The sequence below is a fragment of the Etheostoma spectabile genome, chromosome 1 (assembly GCF_008692095.1).
Source record: "Etheostoma spectabile isolate EspeVRDwgs_2016 chromosome 1, UIUC_Espe_1.0, whole genome shotgun sequence".
Lineage (NCBI taxonomy): Eukaryota > Metazoa > Chordata > Actinopteri > Perciformes > Percidae > Etheostoma > Etheostoma spectabile.
The window spans coordinates 23,432,529-23,450,583 of NC_045733.1; the positions used below are offsets into that span (position 1 = coordinate 23,432,529).

General features: G+C 47.5%; 1 protein-coding gene across 1 annotated transcript in view; it reads left to right on the top strand.

Annotated features, from left to right (window-relative positions):
* LOC116689200 (serine/threonine-protein kinase BRSK2) overlaps nt 1–18,055 on the top strand; it is a gene marked incomplete in the record, with an annotated part of 273,622 nt that overhangs the window by 253,294 nt on the left and 2,273 nt on the right. The window contains 1 exon segment of the mRNA XM_032515617.1: nt 10,225–10,264. Coding sequence (XP_032371508.1) covers nt 10,225–10,264 — 40 coding nt within the window.

Genomic DNA, 18,055 nt, shown 5'->3' on the forward strand with positions numbered 1-18,055 from the left:
ACACACACACACACACACACACACACACACACACACACCAGGAGCTCTTGAGTCGTATTCTCTGCAATCGAGACGCCAGAAACAGGTTTTCTTCCCTCATATACGAGTCAATTTCAAGATTTAAGGTTACAGTATTTATCTTCTACAACATGTCTTCTTTCAGAATATTTCTTTGACCACGCTTAATTGAAATTTAGCATCTGATAATGCCTCAATTGCACATTTAACTATTAGAATTTCAGAAAAGTTGAGATATAAAAAAGTAATTGTCCTAATGTCAGTAATCGCTGGTATCTGTTGGTTTTAATCGTTCCCTTCGCACCTGTAGCGTCGTGTCTTAATGTGAAGTCAGTTAACGAGCAACTTCTGAGCTTCATGTTCAACAAAAATCTTCACTCCAGCTACAGGAGTCACACATTATTTATTCATCTAATCTCCAAAAAATCCAAAATATCACATGAACACAAAGAACCAGCCGCACTGCCACAGATGGAGCTGTTATCAGGTGGTGTATGCACACTCTCAGTCACCTCCACCCTGTAGATGGGCCAATAACACGCATCTATCTATCTATCTATCTATCTATCTATCTATCTATCCATCTATCCATCTATCTACTGCTCACCTCTAAACCATCGCCACACTCCTCTTTTATTTCCTGTTTTTTTATATCTATAATATATTATATATACATAAATATATATAGTTTTTGGGATTAACTTATGGGCTGTGCTGTTCCTCTGGCTGTGGCTCGCTTTCTCATTGGCTGACTCGCGGGTCGCGTGTCATGACAATGGCAGACCACCGGCGGTTTTTTCATCCCACCGCAGCCCCAGACCGTGTCAGTCCCCAACGCAGCCCACCCACTCCCCCGAGGGCGCTCAAAGGGGGTGGGGGCCCACGCACGCCCAACTCTTACCAGCAAAGATGGGGTCTCCCCTCATGCACCCCGCACGCAGGACCCTCCCGCCAAGCCCAAGTCTCTGAGAAAGCCCCTACAGACCACCCGATCCAACCCCCTCCCCAACACGACCAGACCCCCGCCACGCCCAAATTTTGGGGACCGTCCGCGCCGTGCCACGCCTTGGGCTCCGGGCTATCCCCAACAAGCCTGCGGGTGAGACGGCCACCCTCCTCACCGCCCCTAAACTCTCCATCCCCTCTCACGGTGGCTCCTCTGTCGCCCGCCGCCGCTACCACCTCCACCCATGACCCAACGGCAAATCGTCCATCACGCAGGGACCCCCACTCCCTACCCCCGAGCGCCCTCTCCCCACCCCCAAGGCACCCGGTGCACCGCCCAAGGACAAGCCCGGCCGGGACGCCCAGCACACGCAGCCCGCCCAGCCCGTCCATCGGGGCGTCCCCGGAGGACGCGGCTCCAAAGCCTCAAGAAACAGCGGCTGGGCTCGCCGCGCTTCACCGCCGGAAATGCAACGGGAGGGGGCGTGTGTGGGGAGGGGTGTGTGTGTGTGTGGTTGTTTGTGTTTTGGTGTGTGCTGTGTGTGTTTGTTTGGTGTGTGTTTGTTTTTGGGTGTGTGCTGTGTGGTGTAGGGTTTTGTGGTGTATGTGTGTGTGTGTTTGTGTGGTGTTGTGTGTGTTGGTGTGTGTGTTTGTGTGTGTGTGTGTGTGTGTGTTGGTATGTGGCTTGGTGTGTGTGTGGTGCTGGTGTGTGTGTTGTTGTGTGTGTGTGTGTATGTGGTCTTGTGTTTTGTGTGTGTAGGATTGTTGTGTTTGTCTCTCTGTGGGTATGTGGGGTTTGTGTGCGTGGTGTCTGTGTGTGTGGTGTGTGTGTTGGTTGGTGTGTGTGTATGTGTGTCTTTGTGTTTTTGTGTGTGGCTTGGTGTGTGTGTGTGTGGTTTTGTGTGTGTGATTGTGTGTGTGTGGTGTTTGTGTGTGTTGTCGTGTGTGTGTCTGTGTGTTGCTTGTGTGTGTTGTGTGTGTGTGTGTGTTTGTTTGGTGGTGGTGGTGTTGTGTGTGTGTGTGTTTGTGTGCTTTGGGTGGGTGTTTGTGTTTGTGTGTGTTTGTGTGTGTGTGTGTGGGTTTGGTGTGTGTGTTTGTTTGTGTGTGGGGGGGAATGTATCCTACACAAGTACAAAGAGTTTCTGAAAATATTGGGTTTTAATTTTGTAATTTCTTTAAATTCAAAACTGTACTTGGATCTAAACTCAAAAAATAAGAACATTTCCCAACGACTTTGCAAGTTTAGTGAACAAATCATATTTGAGTAGAAACAACTTACGAATATGCATTTAATGTGAATTGCGAAAATATGACGACTGAAACATTTTCAGAAAAAAGCCATAAATTGAGTACAATCAGTGTCAAACAAATCTGATTATAACATTAGACCTAATTAAAATAGGTAATATTTAAATGAAAAAATATAGTTAAAAAAAATTTTTGTTCCTCTGATTTATCATGTGACCAATTGCCCTTTTTTGTTTGGACAGTATAGATCTTTTAGGCTATATCCTCTTCACAGTTTCAGGTGTCGTCTTAACTATTGCATACAAGCTGCCACGGTTTTCCCATACTTGTTACTACACTGGATTTTCATTTTATTTAAGTATATGGTAGTATTTTAATTAACGGTCTATATTAATGACCTAACTGTCAATATGACCGGTTGGGAGTTTTTTTCGGGAGGATAGGCTGGTTTTGGTGGGATGGAGAGCTTTTGTCTTTTGCACTAAACCGGTCTTGGAGGCAAGACGAGAGACCATACTCTGTGTCCGGAATGGTCTCGGGCCGCAAGTATTTGGATCTGACTTGTCTCGGTCTCGGCCATGGTCTTGCAGATCTGGCTTTTGGCTTTTGTTTGGACGGAGTCCAGGTGTCTTTCCTGGTGATCATAACATTGGAGGGAAAGCGAAATCCAAATGAGTTGTATTGAGCCACGGTCATGCATAAGACCTTTTTTCTGCTGGACTGGTCTTGACTCAGACTCAAACTTTTTTGGACTCGCCTTGACTCGGACTCAAACCTTTTGACTCTGTCTTAAGTGGGACTCAAACCTTTTTGGGATCTGTCGTGACTCGGGACTCAACCTTTTGGACTCGGTCTTGTCTGGACGTGAACCTGTTGGACGCGGTCTTGTATTGGATTTTTTTCTGATTGAACCTGTTTGGACTCAGTTGTCTGGACATAACCTTTTGGACTCGGCCTGACTCGGACTCAACCTTTTGACTATGTCTTAAGTTGACTCAAACTCTTTGGGGACTCTGTCTTGGACTCGGACTCAAACCTTTTGGACTCGGTCTTGTCTGGGACTCTAACCTTTTTGGACGGTGTGACTCTGGACTCAAACCTTTTTGGACTCGGTATTGTCTTGACCTAAACTTTTTGGACTAGGTATTGTTGGGACTCTACCTTTTGGACTCGGTCTGTTTGGACTCTAACCTTTTTGGACTCGGGTCTTGTCTTGGACTATAACCTTTTTGGACTCGGTCTTGTCTTGGACTCTAAACCTTTTGGACTTGGTATGTCTCGGACTCCAACCTTTTTGGACTCAGTCTTGGCTTGGACTCTACCTTTTGACTCGGTCTGTCTTGGACTCTAACCTTTGTGGACTCGTCTTGTCTGGACTCAACCTTTGGACTTTGGTCTTGTCTCGGACTCAACCCTGTTGGGATAGTCTCGTCTTGGACTCAAACCTTTTGGACTCGGGCCTTGAATCGGATCAAACCTTTGGCGACTTGGCGCCTTGTCGGACTGAAACGTTTGGACTCGGTCTTGTCTGGACCCAACTAATCCTGGTATTGGACTTGCCTTGGACTCAATTACAGGTAGTCTTCTTGGACTACAAGCCCTGGTTTATGATAATGACTGAGCAGAGAGCGTGTTCATGTATTCAAAACTGCGCCTCGTTAGTCAGGGGAATAGGTCCAGTCATGACTGGCTCACCTGCTGCCGTCTTATAAGGAGAACCAGCCGCCTAACTAACTGAGCGAACACGATCTCCTTACAGGGCCGTTCAACATTTGCCCAGCTCGCTTTAGTTTGAGGTATTAATGCCACGGGCCAGGATGAACTCATTTTACACGGCACAGAATACACAGACGGAATTATAGACACAACGCACACTTTTGTTTGTTGCGCCATCTCATGAGCTGAACTCAAAGATATAAGACTTTTTCATGGGACACCAGAGGCTTATTTCTTCTCAAACATGTTACAAAAGCTTTCAAACCCGTCAACCCGCATTGAAGAAGAATTAGATCCGATATTCCACACGCCCCAATCAACACCAGATCAACTGTATGCGAAGGAGATGCGTTTGCATGCGTGAGGCAAAATGGTTGGGCACACCAGATACTGGTTTTGGAACCCACCTACAATACAGTAAAAACTGGTATATTTAGAGTGGCCTTTATTGTGGCCAACCTAAGGTCTTCCTTAAAGAGCAGGTTTAGACCGGACTCTGGGTGTTATTATCTCCCGGTCTTCTTTAAAGAGCAGGTCGAGACCCGGACTCTGGGAGGTTATTATCTACCCAGGTCTTTCTTTAAGAGCAGGTCTAGGCCAGGACTCTGGATGTTTTTATCATCCCAGGTCTTTCTTTAAAGAGAAGGTCTAGACCGACTCTGGCGATGTGATTTTATCTCCAGGTCTTTCCAATAAAGGCAGGTCTAGACCAGGAATCGGGCTGTTATTAGCTCCCAGGTATTATTTGAAAGAGCAGGTCTAGACAAGAAGCTGGGATGTTTTTTCTCCCAGGTATTTCCATAAGAGCAGGTCTCGACCAGGACTTGGGAGGTTATTATCTCCCGTATTTCCATAAGAAGCAGGTCTGACCGGATGGGGATGTTAATTATCTACCAGGGCTTTCCCTAAAGAGCAGGTAAGACCGGCCTCTGGTCCTTGGTTTGTTAATGTTGATCATCTGTCCATCAGACGTGTAAAGCACCACCTGACCGTTGGACTGGTAGAGCTAGACCAATATGATAGCCGGCGATATAAGGCCAATATTTAGTCATTTCGATATCAGCATTTAAATGGCCAGTAAAAGCAAAAAAAACTATACATATAGGACAGATCGTATTTCAGTGAGGCTTCTTATGAAAAAGAGTACACATTCTCTGATGCCAGCTGGTATGGGATATTTTATAGGTTCTTTCATGGCTGTGCAATGTATGGAAATAAGTGCACTTACGCTCTCATTTCTGTTTCGTGAATAGGGACAGATGCTAAACAGAGACATTGGGGTACAGCATAACAAGGGTTAATATGCATGTTTATCTAGGTAGAGTAGAATGTAATGTAGAGTAGGTATTGTATATATATATAGTATACTACCGTATATATATAATATATTATAGCTGGTTCCAATGCCCGTCCCTGAGGGTTTTCAAAACTGTCATAAAAACACATGTGAAACATTTTCCAATTGAAAAACACAAAAGCACATAGAAATAACAATACATAATACCCATACATCTGTGTAGGAAAGAGATGGACCCCCCTCCAACTCACCTCTGTGAACTTGACCTCTTCTTTAACGTTCGCACCCAGGAAGACAGTACAGTCTGACTCCAGACTAGTCTCCAGAGGGTAAGTATCCCCAGAGATCTCCAGAACCAAAGGACACCAGAGACGCCCCGAGTGACTTCCTGTATCGCGTGTCCCGTGGGTGTTTTTGGGGGCCCCCCGGCAGGTCCTGAGTGTTTGACTCAACGGAGAAGGGAATGAACACCGATTATTTCGCCAAAAGTTCATCCACGTATCTCCAGAACATTTGACTCTAAAATGGCGTTTTCAGACGGACACATCAGGCGAAAAGTAAATAGTTGAGACGTATTTGTGTCTCAGGGACGAAGCCCGAAACCTAGCGAGGACTCGCAAAACGTAGGTTTTAGCGATTGTATATTTGATCATTTTTAAAATCAAAACAAACTCATTTAAAGGTTGCCAAGACGGTTTTTATTCATCGTGGTGGTAAAACGTCTTTTAGTGTGTAGGTATCGACGTTAGCAGAGGAAGATATTTTTCGGGCGGGTTTTTGCCTTGTATTTTGGCCCTGACACCTGAGGGCACACTCAGTCCACTGAGTGTTTTGAAAAGGCCTTAAAACATTTCTTTTAGCAAAGCTTTGGTCCTTTAGATGTTTTTTTACCTCTCTTCTAAGAAAGTTTTTATTTTCTTTGTCATCTTTCATTTTGTTTTTATTTTTCTCTTTTTTTACCTGTAGCACTTGAGAATCTATTGCATGAAACGTGATTATAAATAAAAATGTATCTATTATTGTTCTCTTGTTATATATGATATGACAGCTGAAGACATGAAAGGGGAGGAGAGAGAAGGGACGGTCAGAGTCGAACCCGCAACCGTCTGCTCGAGGAGAAATCTCTCTCTATTACGTATAATATATCTATATATATATAGAGATATTATATTATATCTAAATAATCTATAATATATATATATATATATATACATGAGTGCCCACTCTACCAACTGAGCCATCCGGGCGCCCGATATTGTGAGTTAAAAATTGAATAAAAATGAATATTGATTTTTACATTTGCTTTCTGTCAATACACAATGACAACTCTGTAGCCTATTTGAATACATTTCATGTCTTTGCTGTTTCACATCAGTATTATATCTGTTTAATATGAAGCAATGGTTGATTTTTATAGCGTCCGACATGTTCCTGTGTGCAAAGACATTGAAAACGTCACGGCAAAAAACTGACACGCCAACTGACAAGCAACTGACACGCAAATGACATGTGACAGGAAAGGCACTTTAACACCTGCAGGCGGGTGTGACAGGGGGCACTAAGACTCAGATCTGGCCAGAACAACGCTGATTCTTGCCGCGACTCCAGCTAGACTTAGCTTATTGCAGTCGACTTCGGGATGAAAGTTCGCGGATACATAGACAGCATGAGGCTACAGTGAAAGTATTATGTTATTCAGGTCGGGGTACCTACCTGCTTGCTGCTTTACGTACCTGACGGATAGCTTTACATGTGTAGGGTATCTGAGTCATGACACGACCTAATCCCTGTTTGGCCGACCCTGTACGCCGTTCTGTCACTTCTCTCCGACTGGGGGACCCATTGGCGAACATGGTCTGTAGATTAGATCGGAACATTTTGGAAGGCTTGTCATTTTGTATTTTTGTGGCATTTCTGTCCAAGTTAATCTACTTCAGCTGTATATGTGTCTCGGATGCACGTTGCGATCCCTCCCACGCAGACTGCTAAGAAGTCGTGGTTCGGAACTTCAAGTCAACCTACGAAAGAGGAGCAGATCTTCATCGTGATCAAGACCAAACCTCTCACTCCATCAAGGCAGACATCGTCCGCCTTCCTCTCCGTGACTTTCTCCTCTTCTTACGTCTAGCGTTGTTCTCCTTCTGTCTGATGAATCACTCTTTTATGTCTGGGGCCCGTTGTCTCTTCTGTCCTCAACTGTCCCTCTTCACAAACTCAGTGGAGGAGGCAATGGGAGACTTAGCATTGTGGGGTGGGTCAGTAGCGTCAGTCCTTAGGGAGGTGGCCGGGAACCGGACGGTGCTAGTTCAGTTCCCACTGCATCAAAGTATCGGTTGGTGGACTGGTACTGGAGGAGCACCAGATCACCTCCGGGCACTGCACAGGTGCTCTTGAGCAAAGCAACATAACTAACGGCAATGTGCTCGAACCAGAGCTCTTGGACTAGAGCCCGACCAATAAGGATTTTGAAGGCCAGTACCGATACAATATTTGTTATTAAAATCTGATTCGACATATCGGCCGATACTGTAGATTTTTAAAACAATCAGAAACGCCGTTACAGACGGAAACGAGTGTCCCTAACATTAGTATTTTTAGTTATTCTATGAGTTCTCACTAAAAATAACATATAATAAATTTGTTTTATTTCACAACAAACATCAAAATATAATTAAGTTGGATATAAATAAAATGGTGAAAAAAAAACTAAAGATAGAAACTTAAGTCTTTGAACACAAAACGAGCGTCCTCTGTGGAACAGACTATGTAACACGCATCACTAAATCACTTCTCTCTCTCTCTCTCCTCTCTCTCTCTTCTCTCCCCCCCCCTCGGCCCAGTCTGAGACAGCGTCATCCCCAGACCAGTTTCAGGGCGTAGTACAAGCTCCCGGCCGTCCGACGTTTTCCAGAAGCCCGTGAATTGCCACGTGGACCTCCCTACACGGAGAGCACCAGCCACCAAGGACAAGGGACTACTCCGTCACACTTCCGTGCTCCCAGGTAAGCAGCACCCCTAGATCACAGAGCAGGCAGGGTCGGCATGCAGCACCCGCTAGATAACAGAGCAGGAGGTGTCTGAAGCATGCATCATCCCCGCTAGATCACAGGCGGAGGTGTCGCAAGCAGCCACCCGAAATCAGAGAGGAGTTCGCACACGAGAAACAAGCGGAAGGTGTCGGCATGCAGCACCGCTAGAGCAACAGAGCAGGAGGTGTCGGCATGTCAGCACCCGCTAGATCAGAGCAGGAGGTGTCGGCATGCGCACCCGTAGATCACGAGAGGAGGTGTCGGCATGCAGCACCCGTAGATCACAGAGCGAGGGGTGCGCATAGCAGCACCGTAATACCGGCAGGAGTGTCGGCAGCCACGCTGCACAGACGGCAGGTGTCGATCGCAGTAGATCGCCAGATCATCATGCCTTTTACACAGGAGGTGCTGCATCAGACGTTAGACAGCAGAGGTGTCCGCCATCACCCGCGCACAGGCAAGGGCATGCCCCTGACACGCAGTGGCATGATCACGGACAAGAGCGGAGTCGGCATCACGCGATCTCACGGGTCCGGCATGCCACCCCTAGTCACAAGCGAGTTCGGCATGCAGCCCCAGATCACAGAGAAGGTCGGATCAGCACGAGATCCAGGAGAGTGTCGGCATGCACCCTGCACCGAGTTCGACAGCCACCCTTCACACGAGCAGGAGGTGTCGGTCAGCGCTGATGAGCAGATTGGCCGAGCAAAACCCTTGATTCAGAGCAGAGTTGCATCAGCTCTAGATCAGACGGAGGGTCGGCAATGCAGCCTAGTCAAGAGCAGATGCTGCATGACACCCGCTAGATCACAGAGCAGGAGGTGTCGGCATGCAGCACCACGCAGTCGACAGTGATCAACAACACGAGCAGAATCGGCATGAGACTAGATACAGAGAGAGGAAGGAGGAGGGAAACGTCCAGACAGGGAATGAGAAGGGGAAAACGCCAGACCAGGGGAATGAGGGGGGGGACGAACGCCAGAGATGGGATTGGAGGGGGAAACCCAGACCAGGGGAATGAAGGGGAACGCCAGAGCAGGGGGAATGAGAAAGGAAACCAGGGCAGGGGAATGAGATGGGGAAAACCAGAGCATGAGAATGCTTAGAGGCTGAAAACGCCAGAGGAGCAGGAGCTGAGAGGGGAAAGGCACGAGCTACAGGGGAATGAGCGGGGGAAACCCCAGAAAGTGGGAATGGAGGGGAAACCAACCGGATGAGGAACAGAGCTGGAATGAGAGGGGGAAATCCAGAACAGAGGAATGCAGAGAGGGGAAACACCAAGCAGGGGATGGAGGTAACGACAGTGAGAGGGGGAAAGGCCAGAGGCAGGGGAATGGGGGCGCGGGAGAGAGGGGGGGAAATACCAGAACAGGAGGAATGAGGGGGAAACACATAGCAGGGGAATAGAGGGGGGAAACACCAGGCAGGAGGATGATAGGGGGAAACCCGAACAGGAGGAATGAAGGGGGACAGGCCAGTAGCAGGGGGAATGAGAGGGGGAAGGCCATAGAGTCAGAGGGGGAAAATACCGACAGAGAAGGAAGGGGGAAAACCAGCTAGCCGGGGGAATGAGAGGGGGAAACACCAGAGCATGGAGGAATGAGAGGGGGAAACACCAGAAACAGAGGAATGAGAGGGGGGTAAAGGCCAGAGCAGGGGAATGAGAAATATGTAGAAATTTAAATTGAGCGTCGTGTACGTAACAGAGCTCCTCGTTTACGTCTGTTATGAACGTTGGTCCTTCCAACCGACAACGCAATGATTGTGGGATCTTTGCTAGCGTAGTGTTTTTTTACAGTACTTCAGTACGCAAGGTCGCGTACTTGGTTTCGGTTCTCAGGTTATTCGGACTGTACTAACAAACTGTTTAGCTCATAATTCGCATGCTAGTTGTGAGAGCGCTACGAGGCCTAGCGAGTGTCCAGGGTCCCAGCCGGCGTTCAAGCGCGTGGTGGAACATCACGGCATCAGTGCTCAGCTCCGACCATCCGGCTCCACCCCTAGATATCTGGTAAGTGAAGTCCTCGCAACCCGGCCCCCCCACCCCCGTCCCCGTCCCCCACGTCTACAGCCTCCACCCCCCCCCGGCATCCATCATGGCCACTACCTCACAGCACAGCCACCCTGAGGCCCACCTTCGGCGTGCTGACCCTCGCTCGGCACATGGCTATAGCACACGGATCTCCACGTCAGTGGCCTCTGCCCCCACATACCATGGGCGCGCACACAAACCCACCCACACACACACACCACACACACACACACACACCAACACACACACACACACAACACAAACACACACACACACACACACACACACACACACACACCACACACACACACACACGCACTACAGAGCTACCATTACCCTCTGCCTCTAAAAACACCACACACACACACGTCCCACTATCTTGTGGGGACCAGTCAATGGAGTAATTGCATTCCCTAGCCCTTACCCTAACTTTTAACCCACAAACCTAAATGCTAACCGTAACCCCCCCCACCCACCGAACCCTAACCATGACAACTAAAGGGCCTAACCTTAACACACACACACAACAGGAACATGTGTAACAGGGGATAGCTGAGATGTAGATGTTCAGGGAAGGGATGATGACTAGGATTGGGCATCGAGAACGGTTCCAATTTGGGAGCGAAAGTAAAAAGGGTGGTGCGAATCCGATCGTCGTTTTCAAATGAAACTCGGAGGGGGGGTTGCCGAACGGCCGCCCATTCTGCATGTGCAAAGACCGGAACAACTGTAATCACATGTAAGATAAACAAATGTGGCCTCTGGTAATAAGAATGTGACCCGTTTTTGTTTATCGTTCCCCCCCCCCCCCCCCCCCCCCCAACCTTCTTCACCCCCCCCCCCCCCCCCCCCCCCCCCCCCACCCCCCCCCCCCCCCCCCCCCCCCCCCCACCCCCCCCCCCCCCCACCCCCCACCCCCCCTAAAAGAATCACAGGTCACGAGAACCGGAATCAGAATTGTTCAGATCTAGGGTGATTCCATGTTTGATTCCAAAAAAAGAAGAAAACTCGTCCCGGCCTCGAGGACACAAATTCAGCAGCGCTTCTCAGAGTTAATGAACATGCTTTATTATGCCTCCAATGGTGCAAAAATAAACTCATGTAAATGAAATAAAATCTGTGAACAAAATAATTGAGCGCTCTTTTAAAATAAATTAAATAAATAGAAATAATGTATATGGACGTTCTGTGTCAGCTTCAAAATCCGCTTTAACACATATCTCTTAAAACGTTTCCCTGTAATGAAATCGGTTTTCGGTGAGAACACAAGCTGCAAAGAGCTAAACAAACAGAACAAAGGTGTTGCAGGAGTTGTGGCTACAACTCTTGTTAGAATTGATACTATACATAAAATAGAATGAAAAAATGGAATAAATCTAATGGAGTAGTATAAATATATAAGGCAGCCTCTCTGAATTACGTCACAGTAAAATTCCGATATTGTGTGCAAAGCGCAAGTAAATTTAAGACACGTTAATGCTGATGGTTCCCATGAAAGCATGGGAACCGGACATTTCATGACGCCCGGACAGTACGTAAAAAGTGGACTGTACAGGCGAAAGAGGACGTTGTCCCCTAATCAATCAAAACGCTGCCCAAAAAAAAAAAAAAACCGAATGATTGCATCACCGTAAGTACCCTCGGCAGACAGCGCCACGGCTCCAAACGGCGCCTGACTCAGCAGAAACACTCGGTGTCCACAGCGTTTAGACTATCAGAGCACATTAATATTTATTTTTAGTGTTGAAGAAAAAACATCGGAACATTCCAAAAGTCGTGAAATCTTCTTTGATGTGGATTGGATATTTTGGGCTGCCTATAGAACAGACTGGAAAAAACAACACATATGGAAGAAAAGAAATGGATGTGTGTTCTACAGGTCCTTGTTTAGTGGTGTGTTGTCAGTGTGACGCTGTGCTGTTGCGTGTCGTGGTCTCTGGGATATTCACTTGATAACGGTCCCTCTGGTGTTGAATGAAGACAGAGAACTACAAACCACACACACACACACACACACAAAACACACACACACACACACACACACACACAACACACAGACAGAACAACACAGACGCACACACGCACACGCACACGCCACCACACACACACACACACACAGACTGCGACACACACACACACACACACACACACACAACCCACACACACACACACACTCTCTCTTCCACACACACACACAGAAAGACCAGGACACACAGTCACACCACACACAACAAAACAAACACACACACAGAAAGGACAGACACACACAAACACAACACTACTACTTAGATCACACTACCCCACACACACACACACACCACAAAAAACACACACACAACCAGGCGCTCTTGCGTAGTATTCTCTGCAATCGAGACGCCAGAAAAGGTGTTCTCCCTCATATTACGAGTCAATTTCAAGTTAAGGTGATACAGATGTATCTTAGTAAAACAGTCTTCTTTTAAGAATATGTCTTGACCACGCTTAAATGAAATAGCAGCTGATAATGCCTCAATTTGCCACATTTAACTATTAAATTCAGAAAAAGTGAGATATAAAAAAGTATTGGTCCTAATGCAGTACACGCTGGTATCTGTTTGGTTTTAATCGTCCCGTTCGCACCTGTAAGCGTAGTTTTATGTCGAAGTCAGTTACGAGCAACTTCTGACGTCATGGTTCAAACCAAAAATCTTCACTCGCAGCTACAGGCGTCGACCATTATTTATTCATCTACATCTCCAAAAATCCATAATCACATGAACAGCAAAGAAACCAGACCGCAACTGCCACAGATGGAGCTGTTATCAGGTGGTGTATGACCTACCTCAGTCACTCACAGCCTGTAGATGGGCCAATACACGAAGGCATCTTATCTATCCTTATCTATCTTATCTATCATCTATCCATCTAGCCATCTATCTATATATACTATCTATCTGATCTATCTAGGTCTATCATCTATCTATTATCTATCCTCTATCTATCTGGACTGCCTCTCCATGACCACCTGTCTGTCTACGTCATCAACCGAGCTTTACTCGACGCCATTGGATGGTCTGAATGACTCCATCCTCGCTGACATAACCAATGCCCCACCAGAACCCACAGCACAACCCACAAACGCACACAAACACACACAAAACACCCCACACACAACACCACAAACCTACAGCTCTCCAGGCTCAGGACTGGGTGCAAAACCATCAAACCGTGATCGAGGGTCTGGTTTGTAGACACCAAAGCTGTGTGTGTGGTGGTTTGTGTGTTGGTGTGTGTGTGGTGTGTGTGTGTTGTGTGTGTGTGCTGATGGTTCTGCTGAGCTGCACATTCAAACACCATTGGGTTTGCCACTGTGCGATGACTGTAACAGAAAGCTGCTCTGTCTGTATACAGTGACAAACTCTATGAGCAAGCACAAAAATCTGCATGTTGTCGGATGATTACACACACTAACAGCTCTAACAATGTTGAACCTGAAGTTGTGTGGTGGTGTGTGGTGTGTGTGTAGTTTTGGTGTGTGTGTGGTGTTAGCTCACACACTACATATGTTATGTTATTATACTTATTGTGTAAAGGAGTTACGGTCTGCCACGGTGACTGTTCTGCCTCTTTTCGTCTTCTTTTTCTTGTCACCCGAGCAGCAGGCCTGGCATTGCCGACCAATGGATCTCCCCAGAATGCATTCTGGGTTGTTTGTATGTCCTTAACCAATCACAAACGGTTGGGCACGCGGGCGCATCGTCCTCTGGAGGAACTGTTCTCAGGGAAGATCCACTGTTTGTGAATTCGCTGTGGCTATTACATCAGTGGATACAATGGTTACTCCTCACGTCAAGTGTACATGTTCAGTGTACCAGTGTGGATCCAGTGTGTCTCCGTTGTGGAGCGCAGGGTCAGTCCTGTACCGTGTGTGCCCTGTGTGACCATTAGTGTCTGCTGCGCTCGTTCTCCCAGTGTCGTGCAGTGCCTCTTGTCACGTCCCGTGTCTGGTAGACCCATCGCTAGACTCTCTCGGTGCTGCCGCTAGGAAGGATTGTGTCTCGCTCCAGTGTGTCTTCTAGTCGTGTTACTCATGGCAGTTGTACGTACCATTGTGGGTCTCAGTGTGTACCATGTGTGTACAACTGTGTGTACTTGTGGTACGTGTGTCCAGTGTGTACTCGTGTGTCTCAGTGTGTCTCAGTGTACATGTGTCTCCGTGTGACAGTGTGTCTCAGTGTGTCTCCGTGGTGTACAGTGTCGCGGTATATACCGTGTGTACGGTGCCCTGTGTGTACCGTTGTTCTCCGTGTGTACCAGTGTGTCTCTGGGTTTGTACCAGGTTTTTCTGGTGTACCAGTGTGTCTCGCTGTGTACCATGTGTGGTCCCATGTGTACCATGTGTCTCTGTGTGTGTCTCCGTGTGTACCAGTGTGTCTCTGTGGTTACAGTGTGCTCTGTGTGTAACCCAGGTGATATTGTGTGTACAGTGTTCTACGTGTGTACATTGTGGTCACCATGTTGTAACCATTGTGTCCTCCTGTGTTGTCTCCGTGTGTACCCGTGTGTCTCTGGTGGCGTGTACCAGTGTGTCCTCTGTTGTACCAGTTGGGTCTCTGTGTAACCATTGTGTCTGTGTGTGTCTCCCCAGTGTTCTGTGACTGTGTCGTTGTACGTGTTGTTCTGTAGAACCATGTCGTGTGTACCATTTCCCGTGTGTTCTCATGTGTACCATGTGTCCCTTTGTGTCTCGTGGTACCAGTGTGTCTCCTGTGGTAGGCAGTGTGGTCTCGTCGTGTACCAGTGTGTCCTCTGTGGTGTCTCCGTGTTCCCAGTGTGTCTGTGTGTGGTCTCGGGCAGTGTATCTCCGTGTGCACCAGTGTGTCTCCGTGTGTCACGTGTGGTCTCGTGTGTGTGTTTCTTGTGTCGTTCGGGCACAAGTGTGTCTCCGTGTGCACCAGTGTGTCTCCGTGTGTACCAGTGTGTCTCCGTGTGCACCAGTGTGTCTCTGTGTGTGTCTCTGTGTGTCCCAGTGTGTCTCCGTGGGTCCCAGTGTGTCTCCGTGTGTACCACTGTGTCCTACGTGTGTACCACACTTGTGGCCTCCGTGGGTCCCAGTGTGTCTCCGTGTGTACCACTGTGTCTCTGTGTGTCCCAGTTAGAGAGGAAATCCCCTAAATATATTCTTTGTAGATCTTTACAATCCTTCCCAATAAGAACCAAGTAGACCTGCTTTGTTGCATGATCCACATCTTCTTCTAACCCTCCTGTTGTCCTCGGGACAAATTTGGCCCCTTTAAAAATATCTATATCTGAAATATAAGTTTCTTTTTAACCAAATTACCACAAAAAAATACAAATACAACTGATCACTTTCATTCCTCTGATCTTAACTATTAGTCAAAATAATTCATAATTTCTGCTTTTTTAACTCAAATATATATAACTCTATATGAATGAGGGTTATTGAACATGAATTCCTAAAATAACTGTAAAAATAAAGTTCATAAGTTAGGTTCATGTAGTGTTAAACATAAAAAAAAGTGACAAACATTGAAAAAAAGGATCAAACGTGTTGAAAAAATGGACAAAAAGTTAAAACCTAGTGTAAAACTAGTAAGGAGGTGGTAGTGAAAACTTAAAACAAGTCTGAAAAAAGGACAAAAACGTCAAATCTTTGTCCGTTTTTGACCCGGGAGACAACACAAGGGTTAAGTTACGTTGTGGTCTTTGACCTGTAGACATGACTCAGATTTACCCAGACTGGAACAGAAACCCTGTCAGAGGAGCACCCGGCTCTGAATCATCATATCCAGTTGTTTTTGGGACTATGAGAGACAATTCACGTGTCTGCAGCAGCCTTTAGCGTGTGCTGCTGTGTTGCTCACTGCTGCACCCCCCCCACCCCACCCCCCCCGGGCCCCGGTTGAGTTCCGCGGGGGGGGGGCGTGTTTCTGACCATGTCCCTCGCTCCCAGATGGCTCAGCAGCTCCGCTGCGTGCCCCGAATTCCTCCAAGCGCGTAAGACCCGAGCGGCCCCCTACTTCTGGCTGAAAACACCCGTGCAACGCCCGTAGCCTTGCACCCACTACACCCTGTCCTGCACTGACACTAACACGTGGTGTGTGTGTGTGTGTGGTGTGTGTGTGTGTGTGTGGGTGTGTGTGTGTGTGTTTGTGGTGGTGTGTGTGTGTGTGTGTGTGTGTGAAGCTGCAAAAAATATATGTGTACCTTATCAAGTCAATTTTAAAGAGCTCCTATTATTGCTTTTTGTGCTTTCGCCTCTTACCTTTATTGTGTTATGTTCCTTTGGATGCGTTATAGTTAACAACGTAAAAACAGCCCAAAGTCCCCCACCACACACATCCTCCAAAAGGACTTGGGGGGTGGGGGAGGTGGGGGAACGTCCTATACCCTGCTTCTGACTGGATAGTATCCTTACCTAGGTACTGGCGGGCCCTCCTACTCGACTTCTTCTAATCGGCTCTATCTTAGTCACTACCCTGGTACTGGTCAGGGACCGTCATATCTCTGCTCCTGATGCTATTGTCCCTTACCATGTACTGTCAGGGCCTATCATCAACTCTGCTCCTGACCTGGCAGTAGGCCTTACCCTCAGGTACTGTCGGGCCCTATACTCTGCTCGCTGATGGCTAGTAAGTGCCTACCTAGATACTGTAGGGCCCTCAATACCCTGCTCCTGACTGGCAGATAGTCCTTACCTAGGTACTGCAGGGACCCCTCATACTCTGCTTCGGATGGTCTGTAGTCCGTTACCTATGTACTGTCAGGCCCTCATACCTGCTCATGACTGGCTAGTAGTCCTTAAACCTAGGTACTTTCGGGCCTCATACGCTGCTCTCGGATGGCGATAGTGCCTTACCTAGTACTGTCAGGACCCTCATACTTGCTGCCTTGCTCAGTAGTCCTTAGGTACTGTCAGGTCCCTCATGACCTGCTCCTGACTGGCTAAGTAGTCCTTACCCTAGGTACTGGTCAGGTACCCTCAATATCTGCCCTGACGCTGCACTGGTACTCAGGCTCATCTGTCTCTAGGTAGAGTCGTACCCAGACTCACTATACTCTGCTTCCTGACTGGTAGTAGTCCGACCTACGGTACGTCAGGGCCCTCATATCTCGCGGACTGGCTATAGTCAGTTACCTAGGTACTGTCAGGACCACCAAACCCGCTACTCTGACTGTGCTAGTAGTCCTGTACGCAGGTACGCGGCATACTGCTCAGTAGGCACATGTCATCGGGACATACTCTCTCCTGAATGGCTAGTAGTCACTTACATAGGTACTGTCAGGGCCTCAGTGACTCTCTTCTGACTGGCTAGTAGTCCTTACCTAGGTACTGTTCAGGACCCTACCATATCTGCTCCTGACTGGATAGTAGTCTTTCCTAGGTACTGTCAGTGACACTATACTCTGCTCCTGACTGGCTAGTAGTCCTTACCTCTGTACTGTCCAGACACTCAGTAATCTGCCTCTGATGGCTAGTAAGTCCCTTATACTGCAGGGACCCTCGATATCCTGCGTCTGACGCTGTAGCCTTACCTAGGTACTGTCAGGCCCTCTACTCTGCTGTACTGGCTAGTAGTCCGTACCTAGACAGTATGTTTTTTTTCTTAATAACAAAACTCATCTGTATAATGCATGGCAAAATTCAAGCGGCTTCTTATTTCAGGTTTTAAAAGGTAGATCTGTTCTTCAAAACGTCAATTGGAAAACTAAATGGCTTAATAAGTTATGTTGTATGTTGTTGTATGTGTGTGGTGTGTGTTGTGGTGT